A 26,887-nucleotide genomic window follows, 5' to 3' on the forward strand; every position below is an offset into this window, starting at 1 on the left:
TATTATCTCCTGAAAGATACAAAGGTTTGCTTTTCCAAATTTAGATCTCAAACCCATTTGAAATTGTGTGTGTGTGTGTGTATGTGAGTGTGTACGGCTCCAGTTTCATTATTCTCTATGTGGTTCCACCAATCCATTTATCTAATTCTGCACCAATAATCCACTGTATTGATTATTAAAGTTTTTTTTTTTTTTTTTTTTTTAAGAATTAGTCCTGAAGTCCCTGGGTGGTGCAAAAGGTTAAGCACAAGGCTACTAACCAAAAGGTTGGCAGTTCAAGACCACCCAGAGGTACCTCAGAAGAAAGGCCTGATCATCTACTTCAGAAAAACCAGCCACTGAAAACCCTACAGAGCACAGCTCTACTCTGACACACATGGGGTCACCATGAGTTAGAATCTACTGGACAACAAACGGTTAAGTGATAAGAATTAATCCTAATACCTGATAGAAAAGGGTGTGGCGAACTTTTTCTGTCAAGTGCCAGATAGTTGATATTTTAGGTTTTGGGCCATATGCAGTCATCTTTACTGCATATTCTTTTTCTTCCAAGTCTTTAAAAGGTAAAAAAAATTCTTAGCTAACAGGCTGTATAAAAATAGGCCACACAGGATTTAGCTACAGTTTGTGGGCCTCTGTGCTGGAGTAAGACCCTCCCACTTCATTCTTCTGCAAAAGTGTCTTGACATTATTAGTCATCAGGGATATGCCAATCAAAACCACAATGAGATACCACATCACGCCCACCAGGATGGCTAAATCAAAACGTCAGATAATAACAAGTGCTGACAACGATGCGGAGAAACTGGAACTCACATACACTGCTGGTGGGAATGTAAAATGGTACAGCCACTTTGGAAAACATTCTGGCAGTTCCTCAAACGGTTAAACACAGAGTTACCACATGTCTTAGATATCTAGTGCTGCTATTAAAGAATTACCACAAGTGGATGGCTTTAACAAACAGGAGTTTATTCTCTCACAGTCTAGCAGGCTAGAAGTCCAAATTCTGTTCCATCTGGACGAAGGTCCTTATCATCAATCTTACCCTGGTCTAGGAGCTTCTCCATGCAGGAACCCTGGGTCCAAAAGATGTGCTTTTCTCCTGACCTGGCTTTCTTGGTGATATGAGGTCCCTGTGTCTCTCTGCCCACTTCTCTCCTTTATATCTCAAAAGAGATTGGCTTAAGACACGACCTAATCTTGTAGATGAAGTCCTGCCTTGTTAACATAACTGCTGCTAACCCCACCTCATTAACATCATACAGGTAGGATTTTCAACACATAGGAAAACCACATCAGATGACAAAACGGTGGCCAATCACACAATACTGAGGAATCATGGCCTAGCCAAGTTGACACACATTTCTGGGGGACACGATTCAATCCATGACACCATATGATCTGTAATTCTACTTCTAGGTAAGTACCCAAGAGAAATAAAAATACAGGTCCACACAAAAAACTCCTACATCAATGTTTATAGCAGCATTCCTCACAACAGCCAAAAGATGGAAACCCAAAGTTCATCAACAGTAAACAAAATATGTTGTATCCATACAATGGAATATTATGCAGCCCTAAAAAGAAATGAAGTACTGATGCATGCTGCAACAGAGCTAAGCCTTGGAAACGTTATGCTAAGTGAAATAAACCATTCACAAAAGACATACAGGATTCCATTTATATGAAATGTCCAGAATAGACAAATCTACAGAGACAAAAGGAGTCCCTGGTTAATGGTTAATATGCTTGGCTGCTAACTGAAAGGTTGGCGATTTGACTCCAACCAGAGGCGTCTTAGAAGAAAGTCCTGGAGATCTACTTCTGAAAAATCAGTCCTTGAAAATCCTACATGGAGCACAGTTCTACTCTGACACGCATGGGGTTGCCATGCGTCAGATTCAACTCGTTGGCAACTGGTTTCTTTTTACAGAAGCAGGAAGTAGATTAGTAGTTGCTTAGGGCTGGGAAGAGGGGGTAGTGAGGGAATGGGGGGGGTGTTTCACCTGCATCACTCCTCTTTTGGATTATTTTAACACAAATCCTACACATTTTATCACTTCATAAAAATTTCAATATTCATGATAGCTTTATTCTTTTCTGATTTTTTTTTCTTTCTTACTAAGCTGGCACACAATGTGATGACAATGGGCATTCTTGTCTTGTTTGTGACTTCAAAGAGCAAGTTTTCAACACTAGTTATAGGTTTCTTTTCTATTTATCTTGCTTGGGATTCGCTGGGTTTCTTGACTCTGTGATTTGATATATTCTACCATCCTTCTCTCCTCAAACACTGTCTCTGCCCCAATCTCCTCACTGTCCGTAACTGCTTAAATGTACACGGACCTCCTCACTCCACCTTCCTTGCCGCTCAGCCTGTCTTCCACATTTCCCCTTTGTCTTTCTGTTCTACGTTCTTGAGACTTCCTTCTCATGTCCCTTCTCATTTGCTGATACTCTTTTACCGAGCTCGAACTGCTGTCCAATGGATCCACTGAATTTTTAATTTTTTGTATTTTTTAATTCCAGAAGTTCTAGTTTATCTTTTAAAATATGCTATGTCACATATGGCGAGACTGCATGTTACATACTTTGGACATGTTACCAGAAGGGATCAGTCCCTGGAGGAGGACATCATGCTTGGCAGAGTACAGGGTCAGCAGAAAAGAGGAAGACCCTCAATGAGGTGGATTGACACAGTGGCTGCAACAATGAGCTCAAGCATAATAATGATTGTAAGGATGGCGCAGGACCGGGCAGTGTTTCGTTCTGTCGTGCATAGGGTTGCTAGGAGTCAGAACCAACTTGACGGAACCTAACAACAACAACAACATGTCACATTTAATAGCTTCCATTTTTCCTGCAGATATTTTCAAACTTCTATTTCTTAAGACACGTTTCGTATAAAAAAAGCCCCACTGCTGTCGACTAGATTCCGACTCATAGCAACCCTAAAGGACAGAGTGGAACTGCCCCATAGGGTTTCCAAGCAGCGCTTGGTGGATGTGAACTGCCAACCTTTTGGTTAGCAGCTGTAGCTCTTAACCACTACACCACCAGGGTTTCCACGTTTTGTATACTTGTTTTAAAATCTCTGTCCAGGAAGTCCAGTATCTGAAGACTGTGGCTCTGCTTCTGCTGTTTCTTCTGGTTCTAGGCACTGTGCCCTGTTTCCTTGGGAGCTTGCCTATCTCTGACTGTGATGTCCATGCCCTTGAAAACATCATATGTGGACTGGAAACTCCAAAGTTGAGGATTAAGGTGTTTTTTTTACAGAGAGGGCTTCCATTTGCTTCTACCAAGTCCTTGGTACGTTACCGGTTTGTGTCATTTTAAACCAAATTCACGGCATGGGGGTCTTGGACTGCTGTTGTGAATTTGGGTTGCAGGTCCCCAGGGAGTCAGCCTACAGATGGGCTTTCTTTTGCTTTTGTCCCCTCCCCTGCCCTGGCTCAGCAGCAAGGCAATCCCCCCCCCAACCCCCCCTTCTGTGGGCGTACTTTCGGGTCATCCTTACCCTCCGAGGTCCCAGCTCATTATAGAGGAATCTCCTCTCAGATTCCCCACCACTGGTGATCTTCAATTCCTATCCTCCTTTCGAAACTCTGAAAAGTCCATCAAAAACCACAGCGCAGTCCCCCAGTTTAGATCACCAAACATCTCGGGGAAAAGCACTGCCAGGGCCCGGCTCAGCTCTCAACCTTCTGGCTCTCTCAGGGTTCGACCTAGTGGTTCTTTATAATCTTGTCAGCTCCTAGATGCATTTGTACAGTTGATTTTAACATTTTATCTAGCACTTTAAGTTATGTTCAGCAGGAGACTTTGGATAACTAGTCCACTCTAACTAGAAGCCTGAAGTCTTATAATTATTGCTTTAGGATAAATTCCTGGGAGGTGAGTTACTTTGCTTGACACATGCTGAGGAATTGTGTTACTCTACACTCCACCACCTATGCATGACAGCACCCATCTCCCTGTGACCCCAGTCAGCCCTGGGCATTATTCTTTATCATCACTATCTACCTAACTGACAAAAAACGACCTCATGATTGCTCTAACTTGTACTAACACGAGTCCTAGTGAGCCTGGTGATCTCTTGTCACCTCCAGGGGATATGTTCCTTGCTGACGTGCGTAAATGTGCACTTGAGAGGCCACAGTTGTCTTATCACACAAGGCTGTGTGTGAAACAATATATATGTATATTTTTTTCTAATTTGTCATTTGCCCTTTTATTTTCTTTGTGCTGTCTTTTGCAACATAGAAGTTTAAAATGTTTAAGTGGTCAAATCTATTATTTTCCTTTAGGGTTTCTGGGCTTGTTATTGTGCTAAATATTTTAGTATTAACTCTCCTATATAATATATCAAGGAGCACAATGGTTAAGTGCTTGCCTGGTTGGCAGTTTGAACCCACCCGGTGGCTCTGGCTCTGGGGAGAGACCTGGTAATCTGCTCCCATAAAGATTACAGCCTAGAAAACCCTATGGGGCAGCTCTACTGTGTCACATGGTGTCACTGTGAGTCACAGTCAACTCAGTGGCACCTAACAACAACAACAACAACATATATTACACTTCCACCCTGGGCCATTATGTCACCGGCTTATAAAACTTCCAGAGGTAAAGCTTCACAGCAACGTTTTCCACAAGGATCTATGTTAAAATGCACATTTCATCTTTTTCCCCTAAAGGAGTAGGTTTTTTGAGGTTTATAAGTATAATACTATTCATGAGGAATGGAACAAAGGGGAAAGGCCAACATCATAAGCAGGAACACATCAGTTTCTCACCAGCACATGATCTAAGAATAGCAAATACCTCAGCTTCCTGCTTCTGTGTCCTCAAGCAAGAGCCACCCCAGAAGGAAATTAAGTGTCCCTACCCCCTCCAGGGAAAGTGGTGTAGTAGTTAAGTGCTACAGCTGCTAACCAAAAGGTCGGCAGTTTGAATCCACCAGGCGCTCCTTGGAAACTCTATGGGGCAGTTCTACTCTGCCCTATAGGGTTGCTGTAAGTCGGAATTGACTCAATGGCAATGGGTTTTTTGGGAACCCCTCCAGAGCTAGGACCAGGACCCAAACAAGCATTGTGCTACTTGGGCTACTCTATAAGTTCTTTGCAATCTAATCTTGGCTAGGCTACTCAAGAGTTTTGCTACTTCAGGCAAATTTCTGGAACTCCTAGGTCTCAAAGAGTCTCAATATCAAATAGAATTTCATTAGAGGGGCACTCAAGTCTTTCTGGATTTAATAGTAAGTTTTAAGAAGGCTGAGATTTTCCACTATGAACCACACTATGAATGCGAATATAGTTTGAAAGGTTAAAAACACACATACACAACCAAACCAACACTAAGAAAGTAACTTCCAATTTTTTAGTATCTGACATATAAGTCCAATTAACTAGGAATGTAACTTCAGTATAAACAGAAATTATTCACTCCTTTTTTGACCTATCCTATAGGGAGATCTCTGTGGCGACAGAACAGTCTATCTTGATTGCAAAGGTGGCTACAGGTATATCTGTAACGAGGCACGTCATCGATACTAGGGTGCCAGCTCATAGATGTGTGGGTTTATTCCAAACATGTTTAAATGTGCCTCTGCAATCAGTGGACGGCTGCAGATAAATTCTCTCAGTAATACACTTGTCTTAGTCTCCTTAGGGTGCCTTAAAAAAAAAAAGGATACTTTTTGTGCCATGGAGAAAAACGATTTTGAGGTTCGGGTTAGTATCAAATTTTTCACAAAACTCAAGCGGACATCTTCCGAAACCACTGAAGCTTTGTAACAAGTTTATGGGAATGCTGCCCCACATCAAACAACAGTTTTTAGATGGATCAAGCATTTTAAGGAAGGTCAAGAAGACCTCAAAGATGAGCCAAGAGAGGAAAGACCATTCAGAAGGTTATGGAGACTGTTTTTTGGGACTCCAAAGGGGCAATCTTGATAGATTATCACGAAGAATACAGGATGATCACGGGCACTTGTTACGAAGAAGTTTTAAGAAAATTGAAAACTGCACTGGTGAGAAAAAGGCCAGGAAAGTTGCACCAAGGAGTTTTTTTCATCATGACAATGCACCTGCTCATTCTTCAAGCGTAGCAATGGCTGTCCTACGAGAATTTCATTGGGAAACTTTACCCCATTCAACCTACAGCCCTGATCTTGCCCCTTCAGACTTCTTTTCTTCCCCCCCGCAAATTCAAAGAACATTTAAAAGAAACACGATTTGAGTTCCTCAAGGATGCCAAAACTGCTGTTTGACATGGTATAAACCGAGAATGCAGAATTCTCAGAGGAAGGGTTAAACCGGAACCAAACCCATTGCCGTCGAGTCATAGTGATGACCGTATACGGCAGGGTAGAAGCGCCCCATATGGTTTCCAAGGAGCAGCTGGTAGATTTGAACTGCTAACCTTTTGGTTAGCAGTTGAGCTCTTAACCAATGTGCCACAATGGCTCCTCAGGGGAAGGATTAGGGAGATGGAAATCCTGCCTTCAGAAGTGTACAGACCTAGATGCAGGATATGTCAAGAAACAATAGCTTCAATTTTGATATTTTTACTTAAAGGTTTCTGTGATTTTATAGCAATACCTTCTGACTTACCCTTGTACCAATGTCAATTTCCTAGTTTTCACATTACACTACAGTCATGTAAGGTGTAACCACTGTGGGAAACTGGGCGAAGACTACAAGAGACCTCTCTGTACTACCTTTGCAATTTCCTGTGAATCTATAATTATTTCAAAATAAAATGTTAAAAAGAGAAACTTGCTTTCAGTAGAAGAAACAATTGAAGGATATCAATAGCCCATTCACAAAAGAAAAAATACATACGGCCAGTTACCTAAGAACTAAACTTTATTAATAATTATGAAGTTTTTTACTTATCAGGCTGGCAAAAATTTAAGCATACTAGTAAAACTAATATGGTTGAAGGTATGGAGAAAAATTCATACGCTGTACGAGAGGCTACGGGGGTGGGCACAGATTGGTACTATTTGCTGAATTCAATTTCCATTAATTAAATACTAACTAAATTTTTTAAACACTGTAGAACTCACCAGGCCCCAGCCAGCACAGCATGGGACTGATGCTTTACCAGGGGGACCTCTCAGCCACTATACCATTTCCCTACAGCACTCAAGAGCTCTACTCTCAGCACCCCTAACCCAACAGACCAATTTCAAGATGGTAAGGAAATGAAGAGTAATCAATCTTCACAGAAAGACTGGGACTCCCGGTCTAAAGCACTGCTCCTGGCAGAGACTGAGGATCGAGCGATAGAGGACGTCAAACGTGGTTTGATGGGGACGACACTGGGGGCACAGGCTCCAATCTCACCTACTCTGCACTCCAAGGAGCCCTGGTTGGACAATGATTAAGCATTCGGCTGCTAACCGAAAGGCCAGCAATTTGAACACACCCAGCTGCTCTGCGGGAGAAAGACCTGGCAATCTGCTCCCATAAAGATTACAGCCTAGGAAACCCCAGGGAGCAGTTCTACTCTGTCACATGGGGTCGCTATGAGTTGGAATCGACTCCATGGCACCCAACAACAAGAATGCACTCCAGGGACAGGTTCCAGACATATACAGGCAGCCTGAGAGTCACTCTGAGAGATAAAGAAATGGACTCTCCATTAAGTGCCCCAAATTAAACCAAAACAAAAATACCAACGCTAGATCTCGCCTCTCCAGGATGATGCAGGGGGCACCCTCGCACTGGAGGGGAAGTCAGACCAGATGATCTCCTAATTCCTCTCCAATTCTAGTACATCCAGAATCTAACCGCTTCTAACTCCTCCATCAGTACCACCCTGACTTGGCCACCATAAGCTGTCACCTAGATCACTGCAAGAGCCACCAAATAGGGCTCCCTGTTTCTACTATTGATGCATCTGCCAGAGTGGTCCTATTCAGATGTGGGGTCCATCACTGCTCTGCTCAAAGACTTACACAATATGCCCTACACACCATGCCCCATGCCCCCAAATACTATGCTCCACGCACCATGTCCCATGCACTATGCCCCCCACACCATGCCCCACACATTATGCCCCACACACTATGCCCTACACAGCACGTCCCTACACAATATGCCTACTCACTATGCCCTACACACAGCATGCCTCTACACAACATGGCACCAGCCTGCACCCTAGCCCCTGTCCCTCTTCTTGCCTGTCTGCTTCTCAGCTGTCATCCACTGGCCTCCTTGCTGTACCTGGAACATCTCAGGGCCTTTCTGCCTGTCGTTCTCTCTGGCTGGCACTCTTTCCATCCACTCCCAGACAGCTGCAGACTTGCTCCCCGCCTCCTTCAGAACTTTTCTCAGATGACGCCTCAGGGAAGCTGCCTTAGGGATGCCAGCCCAAAGTGCAGTGGCTTCCACAGCAGAGGCTGGTAGGTGCCCCTGCCGCACTCCGTGTGTTGCTTAGACCGCAGGTTTCAGCTGACTGCTCAGAGTCTACCTTGTTCATGCAGTGGGGTGGGGAGGGGGCTGAGGGGGAACATGTTCAGTCACTGTGAGAGCAAGACACAGAGCTCAGTCCCACAGCCACCCTAACCGTAAGGGAGACCAGAAGATGTGGCCTTGGGCTCTGTGGCCATATGCTCATCTAAAATCCTACTGCCATAAAGGAAGGGGCCAACAAATATTGGGGGAACCAGCAGCCTGCTAAAGAGACCTTCCCTGACCACCCTATTAGCATGCAGACTCCCCTCCCCACTCTCTATCCCGCTCCCCTGCTTTATTTTCTCTAATACACATAACACATACACGTGCGTGTACACACACATGCACACACGTGCACACATGCGCACACGCGGACACACAGCTAGTCATCCGTCTTCAGTCTCCTCTTAGCAGAAAGTACCTTTCAGAGGTTTAGATTTTTGTCTATTTTTGTCACTGCTGTTTCCCCAGCACATACTGGATGCTCAGTAAGTATCTGTTGAGAAAGAATTCCATAGAACTAAAATAGACACCCAAGACTGAAAGCCCAGTTCCTGATCCACCTCCACTGGCCCACACAGCACTTCACATAATATGAACATTACGTGCAATTTAATTTTCCTTTTATTCAGCAAAGGAGAGTTAAAGTAACTTATAAACACCCAACTTTGCCCTCCCTGGCTTGGTCTGAACAGGTAAGCACTGACTTCCTGAGGTCTAACTGTATGAGAAACAGAGAAGGTCCCAGGCCTCTGGCTGATGCTGCTGACACCTGCACCAATGCGACCCTTCCCCTCAGTAGGAGGATGCCCAGCTCAGGAACCCCCGTGAGCAGCCTCCTTGGAGGTGTGGCCACATGACCATGCTCAGTCAGTGAGGTTGAGGAGGACCTGTCAGATGGCACTTACAGAAGTTGCTGTAGAAGGAAAAGGGTGGGCTCCCTTCCTTGCCCCCTTCTTCTGCCTGGCTGGAGTGTGGGCTGGCGGCTCACCCGGAGACCAGGAGACACACACTGGACGGGTCTGGAACAGACCCACCACATCACACCTGGACTGGCTCTTTGAACTTCTTTCATATGACAGGGATTTTTTCTTGGCTTTTACAAACAGAAATTTATTCTCTCACAGTCTAGGAGGCTGAAGTCTAAATTCAGGGTGCCAGCTCCCATGGAAGGCTTTCTTTCTCTGTTGGTTCTGGGGGGAGGTCCTTGTCATCAATCTTCCCCTGGTCTAGGAGCTTCTCAGCATGGGGACCCCGGGTGCAAAGGATGCGCTCCACTCCTTGTTGCTGATTTTGTATTTGCTGAGTCTTTGTTTTTCTTTTTCTTATTTTAATTTTTATTGTGCTTTAAGTTAAAGTTTACAAATCAAGTCAGTCTCTCATACAGAAATTTACATACACCTTGGTATATACTCCTAGTTGCTCTCCCCCTAATTGAGACAAGCATACTCCTTCCCTCCACTCTCTATTTTTGTGTCCATTCGGCCAGCTTCTGACTCCCTCTGCCCTCTCAGCTCCCCTCCAGACAGGAGCTGCCCACATAGTCTCATGTGTCTAGTTGATCCAAGAAGGTCATTCTTCACTAGAATCATTTTCTATCCCACAGCCCAGTCCAATCCCTGTCTGAAGAGTTGGCTTTGGGAATGGTTCCTGTTTTGGGCTAACAGAAGGTCTGGGGACCATGACCTCTGGGGTCCTTCTAGTCTCAGTCAGACCATTAAGTCTGGCCTTTTTCCTAGAATTTGAGGTCTACATCCCATTGCTGTCCTGCTCCTCAGGGGTTCCCTGTTGAGTTCCCTGTCGGGGTAGTCATCGGTTAAGCCACGCACCATTTAGTTCTTTTGGTCTTAGGCTGATGTAGTCTCTGGTTTATGCGGCCCTTTCTGTCTCTTAGGCTCATAATCACCTTGTGTCTTTGGTGTTCTTCATTCTCCTGTGCTCCAGGTGGGTTGAGAACAATTGATGCATCTTACATGGCCGCTTGGTAGTGTTTAAGACCCTAGATGCCACTCTCCAAAGTGGGATGCAGAATGTTTTCTTAATAGATTTTATTATGCCAATTGGGTCAGATGTCCCCTGAAACCATGGTCCCCAAACCCCTGCCCCTGCTACGCTGGCCTTCAAAGTGTTCAGTTTATTCAGGAAACTTCTTTGCCTTTGGTTTAATCCAGCTGTACTGACCTCTCCTATATTATGACAAGAATTTTTTAAAAATCATGTTGAAGTCACTCTTATTTTGGGATCTATATCACATGTAGCGAAACAATCGTAGTAGATAGACACCCGGGGATACTTTCCATCCACTACAAACAGGAGATGACAATAGTTTGGAAGTAGCAAAGTTCTTTGAAATGTTACAAACTGTACCAACAAGAAAAGCCAGAGGCTAAAGACACCATCCTCATGGGCACTTTCTGGGGGTTTTCCTCTCTTCCTCTTATCTAAAACTTTGGATAATAGTATTTTTAAAAATCAAGTCTACAGGATATCTTAACAGCAAAAAAAAAAAAAAAAAAAGGAAAGAATAAGGGCAAAGCCAAGGATTATACCTCCAAAAGGATGACGGCCTATGTCCAGCTCAAAGGGGAAAGGAGTAACAATAGAGAACATTCAGGCAGACGGTGGAAAACATGATGTGTTTATCCTCAAATAACCGGGGGACATAATCTCTCATTGGCCAGGCGCTCCTGCTACCCTGATCTTATTCCTAATCAAGCAGCTACAATTAAACGGTCTACTGAGTATCTCAAAGTACACATCGTCGTAGCCCAGATTTCTGTCCTAGGAGGAGAGGGTGTGGTACTGGGCACAGAAAAGGCACAAGACTGTTCAGTATAATTCACCTTGTTTCATGTGACCTCAAAGAAAGCTACAGAAAGTTGCTATAGCTACAAACCATCTTATCTGCCATTTAACCCAGCCCTTTAGTGTTTTTTTTTTTTTCCTAGTGTTTCAAAAGCTTACTAAGAGGGCTTGGGATATGTATTTTTGAACTCAGTGAATATAAAACCAGCCAAAGAGTAGGTGAATTTCCAAAGGAACATTAACTTGCGGTGTCAAGCTATTCTGATAAGTGATTGTTTGTCCTTTTCTAAAAAGATGCAATTGCCACACTGCATGAACTGGCATTTGTTTTGGGAATGCAGTAGGGGATTTGCGGCAATCCTATACCCCAGAGCTTTACCAAAAAAAGCACTCCAAGCCTGAGAACTTGTAAGTCATGTTTCTATAACCCTTTAAAAGCACACTTACAGTGGGGTGAGAGATGGGAGGAGAAGGGGTGATACTGACAACAAAGACCTTGGCAAAAAAGCTGATGCAATTAACCTGGAGGAACTCAGAAAAGCCAGCCTCTGCAAACACTAAGAACAACACATGTTGATTTGATCTGTTAAGTGCTAGACTGGTAATTCCAACAATTCTTTCAAAGCTAGCATATAACCACGAAGCTACAGGGTAACCTTCCTGTTCAAACTTCACACTCACTTGGTTCTAAGGCAGGGGCATCCGCCTACAATCATGATGGAGAAAAGAACTCTCCTTGATTTTCCTCTACATCTAAAATTCACCCTATAAATCTAGCCTTGTATAGCAATTTCTAATGTTACAAAGACTTGATTCCTTTAGAAATGGGACAGAAAGAAAAATCTGTAATAAGCAGAGTCACCTGATCTTCAAAAATCAGGACACACTGCACTATCAACATAAACACACTTCTCTGAAATGTCTCCAACTCCATCTTACAAAGCCAAAAGAATGAAGATATTTTCAAGGAGTCACAGTGGCCTGCCGCTTTGAAATAAGAACTGAAAGGATGCAAAAAACCACCCACCATTCGGTGAATGTTTTTAGCATGCAAGAAGTGTGAGACAAAGTGCCACAGAACAGGCACAGAACCAAGGTCGTGCCCGTTGGTGTGCCACATGTCCGCCTGTATGGTTACCTCAACACCTGAAACAGTGAATGGGTTGCTCCCAATTGGACAATAGGAAGTCAAGTGAGGACTCTCACGGATGTACGGAATTCCCAGGATAATTATCCAGTCCTCCAGCAAGAATAGATCCACCTCACCTATATCAACAATTGTTATTAGGTGCTCTTAAGCCAGCTCTGACTCATAGCGACCTTATATATAACAGAACGAAACACTGCCTGGCTCTGTGCCATTCTCACAATAGTAGGTATGTTTGAGCCCATTGTTGCATCGACAATTAAGCTGTTATATTTGATTATGCTGTTGATTAGCCACAAGTCCAAGGGTACATTATGAAAAGCAAAAACTGGTTCCGTTTTTTCTGGCAATTCTATACCTTGTCATTTTCACAGCCTGCTTACATGATGTGTTTGGAGGAAACTATGATGATGAAGATTATAATTAGATAGATAATCGGCACGGAGTTGTTCAGAGATTAGCTAGGAAAAAACCAGTAAGTCATAAGACATGCGGCTGAGCATCAAAACTGCTGCTGCATTAGTTCAAGTCCTCATGGCCTCTGAACTGGACTTCTAAAAAATTATACATTTTTAAATATACTATATATATATATATGAAAACATCTGCTATTTCAACCACTTTTATGTGTACCATTTAGTGACATGAATTATGTTCAATATTTTGTGTACCCGTTACCACTATCCACTTCCAATTTTTTTCGTCACCCTTAACAGGAACTCAGTGCCCCTTAGGCAACAGCTCCCTAATTCCCCTTCCCCCTAGCCCCTGGTAACCACAAGTAAACTGTGGTCTCCAGGGATTTGCCTATTCTAGATATTTCATACAACTGGGATCATACACTGTATGCCAGTTTGTGTCTGGTTTCTTTCACTCAGCATTTTATTTTCAAGGTTCATCCATGTGACAGCATGTATCAGAACTCCATTTTCTTTTATGGCTGAATAATATTCCATCGTATGGATGGACTACATCTTGTTTATCCATTTGTTGATGGGCACTTGGGTTGTATTCACCTTTTGGCGATTATGAATCAACTAGACTACCCAGACCTCTGCCTTTAGCCTCATGTGCCTCCAGGCCATCTTTTACACCATGGCAGGGATTTCCGGAAAAGCTGTAAATACGAGCTATTACTTTTGGCTTTACATACCTCAATGGCTCCTCAGTGTTACAGGATAAGTACACACTGCTCAACAGGCATATATGACCCCTGTGCATGTTGTCTTTACCTTCCCATAATCCAGTCCCTTCACTGCACAGCACGCAGGCTGGGTTGGGTTATCCCATCCACCCACTCCAGGGGCAGCTGGTCCCTTTTTCCAGTGGTCAATATAGGAATGAAGAGTTCACTCAACCAACCTGCGTGCAGTGTCTCCCTGGTCACAGTGATGGGTCCTGACTCCTGGTAGGGGTGTAGAATTGTGAGTTGCCTTCTGCAGTAGTGGATGAGGACAGGGCAGAGCCACGAAAAGGGCAGAAAGACAGTTCAAGCTCCTCTTCCCCCTCTGTTTTCTGATTTTTTTTTCGTTCTGAGCCAAAAGAGTCCCTTTATCGCTTAAGCCCGTTTGAGGTGGGATTTCTGGTGTGCCCATGGTGCCAGGCCTCTCCCTAGCCTCCACCTGACTTTCCAGTTTCCACGCCCTCTGCCCTCTGGCCGTGCTGATGAACTTGTGCAGCTGCTTCCATTACCCCCCACCTTTTTTTTGCAAGGATACCCAGTGGTCCCTCTGCCGCCCCACCCCGAGCGATCCCCGAGTTTGATGCCTACTTAACCTCCAGAAGGATCTCTAAAAACGTCCCCTCTGGCCCCCTCCTGCCAGGTAGAACTGCCTACTTCTTTCCCTTGTGCCCAGTGTAGCCTGTATGTACCTCAATTACATTTTGTATTACATTGTATTTGCAATTATTTGCTTGCATATCTGTCTTACAAGCTCTTTGAGGAAATGGGATGGGACCCATTCTCAGCCCTCTGCACAGGACCTGGCACATAGAAAGGGCTCACATGATGAACACCCATCACACTGCATGGTAAGAAGGACCAAGGCTGTACGAGTTCAGGGTCACTGGCCGTGCAGGAGTTATAACCAAAGACGGCTGATACACCTATACTGTATAACTGCAATTAACTAGAAAGGAGAGCCCTGGTGGTACAATGGTTAAGCACTTGGGTTAACCACCCAAAGGTTCTGTAGGAGAAAAGGCCTAGCAATCTGCTTCTGTAAAGATTATAGCCTAGAAAACCCTATGGGGCAGTTCTACCCTGTCACGTGGGGTTGCTACGAGTCGGAATTCACTTGATGGCACCTATTAATTTTTTTTTTTTTGAGCTAGATCAAATTAAAACGTATGCCAGAAAGCAGATAAGTCATGGGAGTATTATCCACATGCTACATTGTTGTTGTTTTCTATGCTGTAATCTTTGTAAAAGCAGACTGCTAGGTCTTTTTCCCTCAGAGCCACTGGATGGGTTCAAACCACCAACTTTTTGGCTAGCAGCCGAGTGCTTAACTGTTGCATCACCAGGGCTCCTTACATGCTGTATTAGTTAATGATAGTTTGATAATTTGCAAGATGTGTTTAAAAAACTCCAAATTCCCTTTTATCACAAAAAGGGCACATAAGTAGACGATACATTACTTATTCTATGGCAAACACCTCTCTGTCTAGTGTCTTGCTACCTCTCACTTAAATGTGTTTTAAAAGATAAGGTCTACATAGCAAGGCTATTTTTTTTTTGATAACCACAAGAAGTTCTACAAAATGCTGTATGTAAATGGCACTGGTGAATGCACAGGAACAAGCAATTAGTGAGGAAAAAGGCAAGGCTTTCTCCTCTTTGGAAAGGGAAGAATTACAACCCCCTCCCACCCCAGCAGTAAGGAATCCTGGTGGCACAATGGTTAAGAGCTCAGCCAACCAACAAGTCAGAGATTCTAACCCACCAGCGGCTCCGTGGGAGAAAAGACCTGGAGATGTGCTCCCGTAAAGACTATAGCTTAGGACACCTTATGTGGCAGTTCTTCTTTGTCACATGGGGTCGCTATGAGTTGGAATCAACTCGATGGCACCCACCACCATGGCACTCCCACCAACCCCCCACCACAGAAGAAAGGGCAGTCACAAGGAAATCACTAGACACAGCCTTTTTATTCTCATATTTTTTTCTGTCCCTGACTGGAAGGACATGAGAAACCAAGACTGTGGAGGGAATATGAAAAAGCCTAACTCCTGGTTGACAGCAGTTCTCAAAGCAACTGGGTCTCTCTCTACTGGGACACTGTCCAAGGCTGAAAAAGCTCTGTCACCCTGAGGAAAATGAAAGCAAAAATCAAGTTGCTGAAACATCACCTGGAAAGGTTTCTGACACTAAGAAAAAGATTCAAAAAGAGAAACAAGGGCTCTACTGATAATGTTAGATCAAGAAGTTTATGTTCTTTAAATCTTGCTGTAATTGTGTATCTTGAAAATAATGACAATGTCGTTGTTAGCTGCCCTTGAGGAGATTCTGACTCACGGTGACCCCATGTGTGCAGAGTAGAACAGCTCTATAGGGTTTTCAAGGCTGTGACCTTTTGGAAGCAGATCACCAGGCTTGTCATCCACGTGCTTCTGGGTGGTTTGGAACCACCAATCTTTTGGCTGTTAGTGGAGCACTTAACTGTTTGTGCCATCCAGGGACTCCTAATAATGACAATAAGGGCCTAATATCTAGTTGTTTATTAAAATGCTCTATAATTTTTTAAAAAAAGAAAAATACAGAAAATCAAGTATAGTAATCGCAAACACACATACCAAGTACATCCATGTACTAAAAATTAATGCTGTCATATTCACTTTAAAAAAAAAAAAACAACACCAAACTCAGTGCCGTCGAGTCAATTCTGACTCATAGCGACCCTATAGGACAGAGTAGAACCGCCCCATAGAGTTTCCAAAGAGCGCCTGGTGGATTCTAACTGCCGACCCTTTGGTTCGCAGCTGTAGCACTTAACCACTACGCCACCAGGGTTTCCATATTTACTTTAGGTTATTAAAAACCTGAAATCAAATCTGTTGCCACAGAGCTGATTCTGACTTATGGTGACCCTTCAGGACAGAGTGGAACTGCCCCACAGGGTTTCCAAGGAATGGCTGGTGGATTCAAACTGCCAATCTTTTGGTTAGCAGCTATAGCCTTAGCCACTGTGCCACCTGGGCTCCTTAGGTTATTAGAGTCTTTAAAAATATGTAATGGACTACAACAATATAAAGGAGACCTGGTGGTGCAATGTTGAAGTGCCTGGCTGCTAACCAAAAGGTCAGTGGCTCGAACCTCTCCAATGGCTTCACCAGAGAAAGACTTGGCAATCTGCTTCTGTTCTGTAAAGATTTAAAAGCCTTGGAAACCCTATGGGGCAGTTCTACTCTATCACATGGGGTTGCTATGCCAGAATCAACTAGATGGCAGTGGGTAGAACACTATACTTTTCAGGTAGTGCCGTATCTTCAAAAAGTCTTGCTGTTTGAAACACAAGATCAAAACCAAGGAAGTGATCCACCTCGTGGCAACCTTACCCCAATCGGAGCCACGTTACGTCTAGATGAAAAGCTGAGGGCAGGCTCCACAGTCAGTCTTATTCATGCTGTATTCCCAGCATATAGCACACTGTCTGGCACATAGTAGGTACTCCATAAATGGTTAATGAATGGATGAATGAATGAATTCATGGGGAAATAAGCAGGCTGGCCTTGCAGGCCCAAATTTCTCACTGTCATTGCCAAGAAGATAGGACCCTGGGTAGGTCACATAACCTCTCTGGGCATACTTCCACATCTATAAAAATAAAAGGGCTTGATTTACTAAGCTATGCGTGCCCTTCTGGCTCTAAAATACTATCCAATGGAACAAGCACACACAAAAGTCAGACAAAATCACCCCACTGCACTACTATCCCAAACGGAATATTTACTAAACGTGAGTTGTAAATATGCGGCTCTGAATGTTTCTATCTCCTTCTTTGGTAAATGCTCTATCGACGATGGCTGTTTCCTGCCAAGCTATGGATGGACCAGAATCTTCTTTCTCTGATCATGTGAATTTATGGGGGTAAAAAAACCCCCTAATCTCACATTTAGATACTACTATGGATTGAACTACATCTCACAAAAGTGTGTGTTGTAAATCCTAGTCCCTACATCTGTGGTTATAATCCTATCTGGAAACAAGTTTTCTTTGTTATGTTCATGAGGTATTACTAGCATAGGGTATGTCTTGAGTCAATCTCTTTTGATACACAAGTAGCCCCCGACTTGCAATGTATTCCAGTTACAACAAACCACAGTTAAAATTACCCTTTTTGGGGGGTACATCTTTATCATTAGTAATATCTACTACATACAGTGTGGCAGCATATAAATTGCTGATGTCAGCATTCTCAGATGTTCACTTGTAAAATGTTCAATGTTGATTTACTGTTGGTAGCACTGCTGCAGAGTAAGCTACTGCCTGGTCTACAACGAAGCTGGTGTCGGTGTTGGCAGCTGTAATAAACAAAGTTGGGCAATGAATGTTCAACTCTAATGACATACGATAATTGAACTGTGTACGCACCCGACAGTCAAGATGACTCTGACTTCATTGTTATGACACCGGCGCCAAATTCACTGTAGACCAGGCCTACAGAGTGATCTTTTTCAGAATTTCATACCATAAGAAGCATCAGTTGTTAATTTGAAGCTGAGCTGTTCAATTTTCTCTAATAACTGTACTGCTTATACTCCTAACAATATGTCTAGCAAAATAAGTCACGCTAATTTCCATAAGGATCAGATTTATAAAGAAACTTATAATAAAAGGCAATAATAATGAAAACTAAAAAAAAAAAAAAAAAATGAGGTATTCGACTTACGTCAGAATTGACTTAAGACAGAGACAGGGACTACCTATATAAAAGAGCAGATTAAACAAGCAAGCAGACACGGGAAGCTAGATGCCACGCTACATGAAGATCGCCAAGAAACAGAAGCTGAAAAGAGAGAAGTACCTTCCCCCAGAGCTGACACAGAAAGCCTTCCCCTAGAGCCGGCACCCTGAATTTAGACTTCTTCCCTCCTAAACTGTGAGAAAATAAATTTCTGATAGTTAAAGCCACCCACCTGTGGCATTTCTGTTGTAGCAGCACCAGATAGCTAAGACAGAGGCTAAGCCGTAGTCCACAGTTGTTTCTGATACTCCTGCCTTTTGGAAGATCACAATGATCTCCTTTCTAGGGAAACCACATCCTCATACTTCTTTTGATTCCTCCACCTTATTTAAGTTCTACTAACACAAAACCGAAGGTAGACTGGAGCCATGTGGCCTGGGGAGCGGGCCTACTTACCAGCTGGAACTCGCTCCTGCGGCTGAAGGCCTCCCTGATACCGGAGTCCTTCCAGAGGGCGCTGAGGGCTGGGACGTACAGCTGGAAGGTGGCCGGCTCCAGGGGCAGCCCTGCTTTGTTCTCAAAGGCCATCAAGAACATTCCATGCTTCTCATTTTCAGAGTACTGCCAAGGAATGCCCAGCTTGTCTCGTGCATCAACGAGAACCCTTGAACCCTAGGAAACAAAAGAAATTAAAACAAGATGTAATTGTGTTCCAAAGACTCAACCACAATCAAGAATCCCAGTGTGGGCACTGAGTGTCATCACGCATAAAACCCATAAGCTATCGAATCTGCAACCAGAATCCAGCTGGTGGTTTGCTCTGCCATAACGTGAATGTCGTAACCCTTAGGAAAACCACCTTATCAGAACAGATGTATATACACACCACACAAATTGGTTTGCCTTTTGTGATGGCTCATTTGAAAAGATGCTGGAAAGGAGACATGGAATGCAAGGAAGAAGGGGCAAGAAATTCAGCAAAGCAAGCACTGGGAAGTGAACCGTGTCAGTAAAAGAAACAGTTTGGAAACAACTAGTACTATGCCGAGAATTACTACTATCATTATCCCTGAAATCTGGAGGTTTTTCAATACCAGAAGGATACAACTGCTTGTTTCAGTCTAAAGTGAAGGTGGAACACGCAAATCCACGAAATCAGCAGTCATGTGAGACAAGAAGGGACTGAAACATGACGCAAGTGTCCTGCCTGCTGAAATGGGAGCCAAAGATCGCATTCTAGATTTAATGCCACCATTGTTTGTGATGATGGGAAACTATTTTTCACTCTTTCACTCATTTCCTCATTTTAAAAAATAAAGTTAGTATTTTCTGCCCCTTTCTTACCTCACAAACAGGGTCAAGGGAATGGAGAAACAGCCCAAACTAAAATAGTCCTAGGGAAAGCTTCCAGACTGTGGAAAATACTCCAAGTCTGGAAAACAGTTTCAGTGATGCTGGCTCACTGTGCAGGAAGCAGGGCATTTCACCATTCTCAGATTGTTGTTGCCGGGTGCTGTCAAGTCGATTTCGACTCAAAGCAGCCCCGTGTGCCAGAGTAGAACTGCCCCGTAGGATTTCCTAGGCTGTTATCTTTAAGGGAGCAAATCTCCAGGTCTTTCTCCTGCAGAGACAGTGGGTGGGTTCGAACTGCCAATCTTTTGGTTAGCAGCCAAGTGCTAAACTGTTGTGTCACCAGGGCTCCTTTTACTCTTAGATAAGTGCTTCAAGAGTGGCAAATACATATTGAAGAAGGTTTCTGAGTTCTTCTGAGGGAACACTCTCTTGCCCCCAACAATATTGGGGTGAGGGAGAAGGAGCAGAAGGCCCCATAAAGGCAGTAAAGCATTTATGCCTCTCCACCTGGCACAGCCTTCACTGTCTCAGAGCGGGCGGGGAGACATGGAGCCGACTGACGGCAGGGCCCTGTCCTCCAGTGCAGAAGGCACCAGGACCTTCCCTGCCCACTTGCACTCACCTTTTTTTTTAATAACTTTATTGCTATATAATTCACATACTGTACAATTCACTCATTTTAAAGTATACGACTCATTGGTTTTTAGTTGGCACTTATCCTAAAAATGTTTCATCTCCAACACCTGGGGCAGAGTAGGGACGTCAGTTCCGACTCCTCCATATCTCTGCTGTAGCACTGGTTTGGAGCCTGTGACTTCAGCTCTGCCTTAAACCACTCCGTTCTCTACTGTGGCACTGGTTTGGGACTATGATTTCAGCTCTGCCTCGCACCCCTCAGGTAAAGGGTAATGATGGCCCCAAAGGGGAGTTAGCTACACTCTCTCATCCAGACTTAGCTGAGCAGGAGGTCTGGGTAGAGGCACCCCGGTGAGTTCCCTTCACAAGCTCCCTGCTCATCGGCCACCGGTGGCTAAGCTCCAGCAACCCGTAAACATTTGTTCCATGCTTATACAGGGCAAAGCACTGAACGAGGTGCTGGGGAAAACAAAATGTTTATGATGCCATCATGTGTGAGCTCTAGAAACTTAGAATCTGCCTAGGGAGACAGATATATGCATTAGAAACTAGTGCCCACTCACAATAAAATACTCTCAGAAAACCAGGAATAGAAGCGAACTTCCTCAACTTGAGAAAATGCATCTCCAAAAGCCTTCGATCTAATGTCATAATTGATGGTGAAAGACTGAATGTTTTCCTTCTAAGATCAAGAACAAGGCAAGGATGTTCACTCACCGCTGCTGTTCGCCATAGTACTGAACATTCTAGCCAGTGCAATAAGGCAAGGCAAAGAAAAAAAAGTACACAGATCAGGGAGAAAAAATAAAACTAGCCCTATCTGCAGATGACACGATGATCTATGTAGAAAATCCCAAGGAATCTACCAAAAACAAACAAACCTTTTAGAACAAATAAGTGAATTCAGCAAGGTTGCAGGATATAAAATCAACACACAAACATCAATTCTCTTTCTATATACTGGCAGGGAACATGTGGACAATGAAATTAAAAATATATTATCATTAACAATCAATTTAAAAAATGAAATAATTAAGTGTAAATCTAACAAAATACATCCAGGACTACAAAATGCTGATGAAAGAAATCAAAGATGATCTAAGTAAATGGAGAGACAGATTATATCCGTGGACTGGAAGGCTCAACAGAGTAAGGATGTCAGTTCTGCCCAGGCTGATATACAGGTTTAACACAATTCCTATCAAAATCCCAGCAAGACCTTTTGTACATATAGATATGATCGTTCTAAAATTTATATGGAAAGGCACTAATATAACTAAAACAATTTTTAAAAAGAAGTAGTAAATGGGAGGAATCACTCTACCCGACTGTAAGACTGTGGGTATTGACGAAGGAACAGAAGGGTCGGTGATGCAGAACAGAGAACCCAGAGGTGGCCTCCCACAAATACAGCCAACTCATGTTTGTAAAGTTGCAAAAGCAATTTAATAGAGGAGGGGTAGCCTTTTCAACAAATGGTGTTGGCCACCGGCAAAAAAAAAAAAAAGAACCTTGACCTAACCCTCACACCTTAAACAAACGTTAACTCAAAATCCTAAAAGTACAACACAGGAGAAAATCTCCAGCACCTAGAGCTCGGTGAAGAGTTCTTGGACATGACACCAAATACATGGCTCATAAAAGAAAAATACGGATAAATTGGGCTTCATTAATACTCAGAAGTTAGGACCCTCTTAAGAGGATGAAGAGCCAGGCTGTAGACTGGGAGGAAACATCTGCAAACCAGGCAGCTGCCAAAGGACCCACATCTAAAACGTATAAAGAACTCTCACTCTCAAAGCTCAACCGAACCAAAGCACCAAACAATTCAATTAGAAAATGGGCAAAAGATTTGAAGAGACATTTCACTGAAGAACATACCCAGATGGCAAATTGGTCCATGAAAAGATGTTCAATATCACTAGCCATCAGGGAAATGCAAACTGAAACCACAACGCAATATTACTACACACCTATTTGAACTGCTAAAATAAAAACCAGCGACAACATCAAATATTGGCAAGGATAGAGAGATATCTGATATCTCATTCATTGTCGGTGGGAAGGTAAAATGGTACAGTTACCCTGGAAATTAGTCTGGCAGTTTCTTAAAAAAAAAAAAAAACTAAACATATATTTATCACACAACTCAGCAATCTCACTTCTGGGCATTTATCCTAGAGAAACGAAGACTTATGTACACATAAAAACATATACACAAATGCTCATAAAGATTTATCCATAACAGGCAGAAACTGGAAACAACTCAGACATCCTACAACACGTGAATGGTTAAAACAACTGTGGTCCCTCCATACCATGAAATACTTACTACCCAGCAATAAAAAGGAACGCACTACTGATAAATGTAACAACTTGATCGATCCCAAGAACACCACGCCGAGTGAAAAGAGCCAATCTCATAAGGTCATATCTATGTGGTTCCATTTATGCAACATTCTCCACATGACAAAATTGTAGACGCAGAAAACAAATCAGCGGTTGCCAAGAGTCAGGGATGGTGGAAGAAGCAGGGGTGGTGCGGCTAGAAAGAGGTATCATGAGAGACATCTTCGGTGGTTGAATAGTTTTATCTTGATTGTGATGGTGGTGGTTACACGAATCGACAGACATGATAAACTGGCGGAGACCTACACACACACCCAGTACCAAGACAACTTCCTAGGTTTTCTACTGTACTATAGCCATGTAGGAAACCCTGGTGGCATAGTAGTTAAGAGCTATAGCTGCTAACCAAAAGGTTGGCTGGTCAAATCCACCAGGCACTCCTTAGAAACCCTATGGAGCAGCTCTACTCTGTCCTATAGGGTCACTATGAATCGGAATCGACTCGAAGGCAACGGGTTTGGTTTTTTTTGGTAGCTACATAAGGAGCCCTGGCGGTGCAAGGCTAAGGTCTCAACTGATAACTCAAAGGTTGGTGGTTTGAACCCACCAGCAATTCCACAGAGGAAAGATCTAGCAATCTGCTCTCGCAAATATTACGGCTTGGAAAACCTTATAGGGCAGCTCTATTCTGTCACATGGGGTTACTACGAGTCAAAATCAACTCGACGGCACCCAACAACAACACGGTCATGTAAGATGTAACCACTGGAGAAAACTGAATGATACCTCTTTGTAGTATCTTTGCAACTTCCTGTAAATCATAATTTTTTCAAAATAAGATATTTAAAAAAGTAACAATCATGGCAATATATGTACTAACTAAGAGGTATGGAAAGGGAAGGTTATAAGAGGCAAAAGAAAAAGGTTAGTAGGAAAAAGTAAGGTTTGGTAAAATCTTAACAGGAGATGGGTCCAAAGCTGACCTTTTTGAAGTATGAGTTAATTTAAACCAGTGGTTAACAACAGGCTAGAACCTACCGGGAGGGAAAATAAACCCTCCTTCCCTCTCTCCCTGTTCTCCCCTCTCTGCACGCCCGCCTACATCCTTTCCATCTCCCCATCTTCTTCGACTGCCCCATGCCAAACCACTGCCTTCCCAAAGGACAAAATGCAAAAAGTTCAAGAACTCTAGGAAACAAATGGTTCAGATTTTCCACACTATGCACAACAAAACCCACCGGAGTTTCCAGAAGGAAGAGTCAATTTCTGCGGGGAGATGCTCAGATTGTACTTCTCTTGTGAAGGGTCACGGCATCTTTGTGCAAAACAGAAAAAGGCTCCCCTTGGTATGAGTCAGAACTGACTCGACAGCAATGGGGTTTGGGTTTGGGTTTAGGTTTTGGCCCAGGCAGAGGCAGCCCTGAGCCTAGCAGAAGGGACTTGGCCAGGATTTCCACGTCCACCTGCCCTCTGGGTGAGGCAATCATCAAAGACCCATTTGTGATGGCCCTGCTTGTATAAATCTGGTCTGACACACAGAGTGTCTTTTTGGGTGCTAATTTTACACATTAGAACATCTAGCTTCGTAGGGAACACAGCTTCACTCACAAGTTAAAGTCAGCCTACAGCTCTTTGGGAGTTCCATCTGTATATATCAGACATGGAAGCAGGGAACCAAAATGAACTTAGAAGCCCCAGCGACCATTCCCCAAGACGACTTTTCAACACTGCACAAACCAGACCTTCTCTTATTATTGGGGTGAACATAGGTTTGGCTTTAAAAAACAAAAAAACAACTGGTCTGTCCAAAAGCACTCTGTTCCCACTGCCACCCAAGCAAGCTGGAACTGGCCCAAGTTAACTTCACCCAGATGCGAAGAACAGACTTCTTATTTCTCCTTTTCAAAAATCCAAGGATGCTGGCATCACTGCCGATGAACTTTGAATTATATCCGTTAACTGGAGTCCATTTTCTATTTCTTTATCCACTTCATTTGCAGGAAAAAAAGTCTTTCTTTTCCCTTTTAAATTATTCTAGTAAAAAACGCCTCTCTGCCAACTTTGTTCTGCATTTCCAAAGCGGAGTTCTGAGGAAAGTTTTCTGCTTTAGGACATCTGCTCAAAATCGGAGTCGGCTTTTTCTTTGTTTCTGTTTTTTCTTTTAATAGATGTAAGCTCTCTGCAGCTTAAGGCCTTCGGTAACATTGCATTTACTGCACTTTTGCTGAATAGATAGTTACACATTCTCCCATCATTATACAGAGTGGCTAAATGCTAACATAATAGGCGTAGTAGAATAACAAAATATACTGTCCTATTTTTTCAACAAAAGGCCAATTTCCAAAAACACAAAGCCAAGAAAACCCTAAAACCCATTTACATTAAAAAAAAAAAAAATTTTTTTTTAAGCCAGAAGACAATTTCCTTAGGTCTCTTTAATGAAAATCCTTTTGGTAACAGTGTTACTAAAGTATTACATTTTGTCTCAATAACCATACATTTTATTCAGTCACCCAAATATAAACAGTTAAAAGTCTCAAGCCATTTGATTACTTCACCTCAATACAATGCAATACTTTAAACTGCTCAAAGAACACATTTTTTAGATAATTTATAAATCCAGCAATTTAAACTGCTGGTCAAAGAACAGATTCCCTGTATGCTGGGGATATGGATTTGAAGGGTTTTCAGCTCCACTGGATAAAGACCAAAATCCTGTTATCTCTTTTTAAAATGTATCTTGTTAGTTTCTCCACTAATCAAATAAAATCTTTTTAGATTAGCCATTCCTTACTAAAATCATCCCACAATAAACACTGAAGTTAAAATGCTAGTGGATATAATTAGCTTTTTCTATAGACTGAAACAGCTACATTAAGAAAACTTTAAGGTTTTGAATGTTCACTCAATTAAGACAACAGCACGAGCACTTGGAAAGCTCTTTAAAATCCACCAGGCTGAGGGCCCAGCTCTTTCCCTCTGGCCAGGGTCCAGATAAAAGAAATGCTGCCAGAAATGTAAACAGGATACATTTCTTTAAATTAACAGATCCAGCAAGCAAAAACAAATAGCTCCTCTTGGTTTCTCTCTAAAACTGAAGCTTAGGGGACCTTCTAATTTCAAGGTCAGAGAAAAAAGGGAGAGAAGGAAGCAGCAAGCAGACAGACCAAGAGGCCAAGCTTCCACTATCGTATAATATGAAATCAATGGCCTTCTGGCCCAGTTTCCCCGTCCCTACCAGACCTTGCCATGTTGGGTTTTCTGGGACGAATACTTTGTTCCAACACAACAGACTGCTCCTCACGGTGTTCTTTCTCTACGAAAGTCACCTTACACAGTACCACCAGCAACTGCGCCAAGGGCTCCCCTCCTGCCAAGGAAGGTGCCAGGTAAGGAGGGAAAACGAACAGTAGGAAACAGGGCTCCTGCGCTGAGAGCTTTCGATAGAGCCACAGAAGCAGGATGTGGCTTAAGAAGAGAAGTAACAATGGCATCGGAGGCACAGTCCAGAAATAAGTGCTGTCACTGGAGGATAAAAAATGGTGGTGCAAGGGAACAAGCAACTAAAGCCAGGAATCCCAAACAGAAGCTCCCCGATCACTTCCAGCAAGAGGACACAAAAGGCAGGAGGAGGCCTAAAGCCCCCTAAGCGAACTGACCACGAGGGCAGAGCAGGGGAGAGAGAGCAGGAAGGTTCGTACACCCATAAGACTGGCTCTCTTGAGTGAAGTTCAGGAGAGGACAAGGTTTGAGAGGGCTGGTACTTGGGTTGGTTTCGGACATATTTCAATTAATGGCACAATGAGAAATGCAAGGTAAGTTTTTCAGGCAATAGATGGAATTGTAAAAAGAAGTCTGGATTTGGAGGTACATGGAAGAAGCAAACTGTCATCATTAGTTTCCTCTAGCTGCCTGGAAGGTATTCCTGACTGTCAAAAAAAAAGGAATTCAACATCAGTTTAGATTTCATTCAGATCTCCTAAACTGGAAGTCAGAACTCAAAAGCCAGCAGACTGGAAACTTCTGAAACCACCTCCGGAAGCCATACACCAAAAAAAAAAAAAAAAAAAAAGGACAACAAAAAAAACACCCCCCCGCCCCCGCCCCAAACCAAACCCATTGCTATCGAGTTGATTCTGACCGATACTGACCCTACAGGACAGGGCAGGACTGTCTCATATGCTTTCCAGGCTGTAATTTTCACAGAAGCAGACTGCTGTATCTTTCTC

At 43.2% G+C, this 26,887-nt stretch overlaps 1 protein-coding gene across 1 annotated transcript in view; it reads right to left on the reverse strand.

The window, feature by feature from the left end:
* GNA12 (G protein subunit alpha 12) overlaps window positions 1–26,887 on the reverse strand; it is a 129,480-nt gene that overhangs the window by 52,932 nt on the left and 49,661 nt on the right. The window contains exon 2 of the mRNA XM_049904878.1: window positions 18,777–18,992. Coding sequence (XP_049760835.1) covers window positions 18,777–18,992 — 216 coding nt within the window. The remainder of the gene's footprint in view (window positions 1–18,776; window positions 18,993–26,887) is intronic.

This window comes from Elephas maximus, chromosome 12, assembly GCF_024166365.1.
Source record: "Elephas maximus indicus isolate mEleMax1 chromosome 12, mEleMax1 primary haplotype, whole genome shotgun sequence".
Taxonomy (NCBI): domain Eukaryota; kingdom Metazoa; phylum Chordata; class Mammalia; order Proboscidea; family Elephantidae; genus Elephas; species Elephas maximus.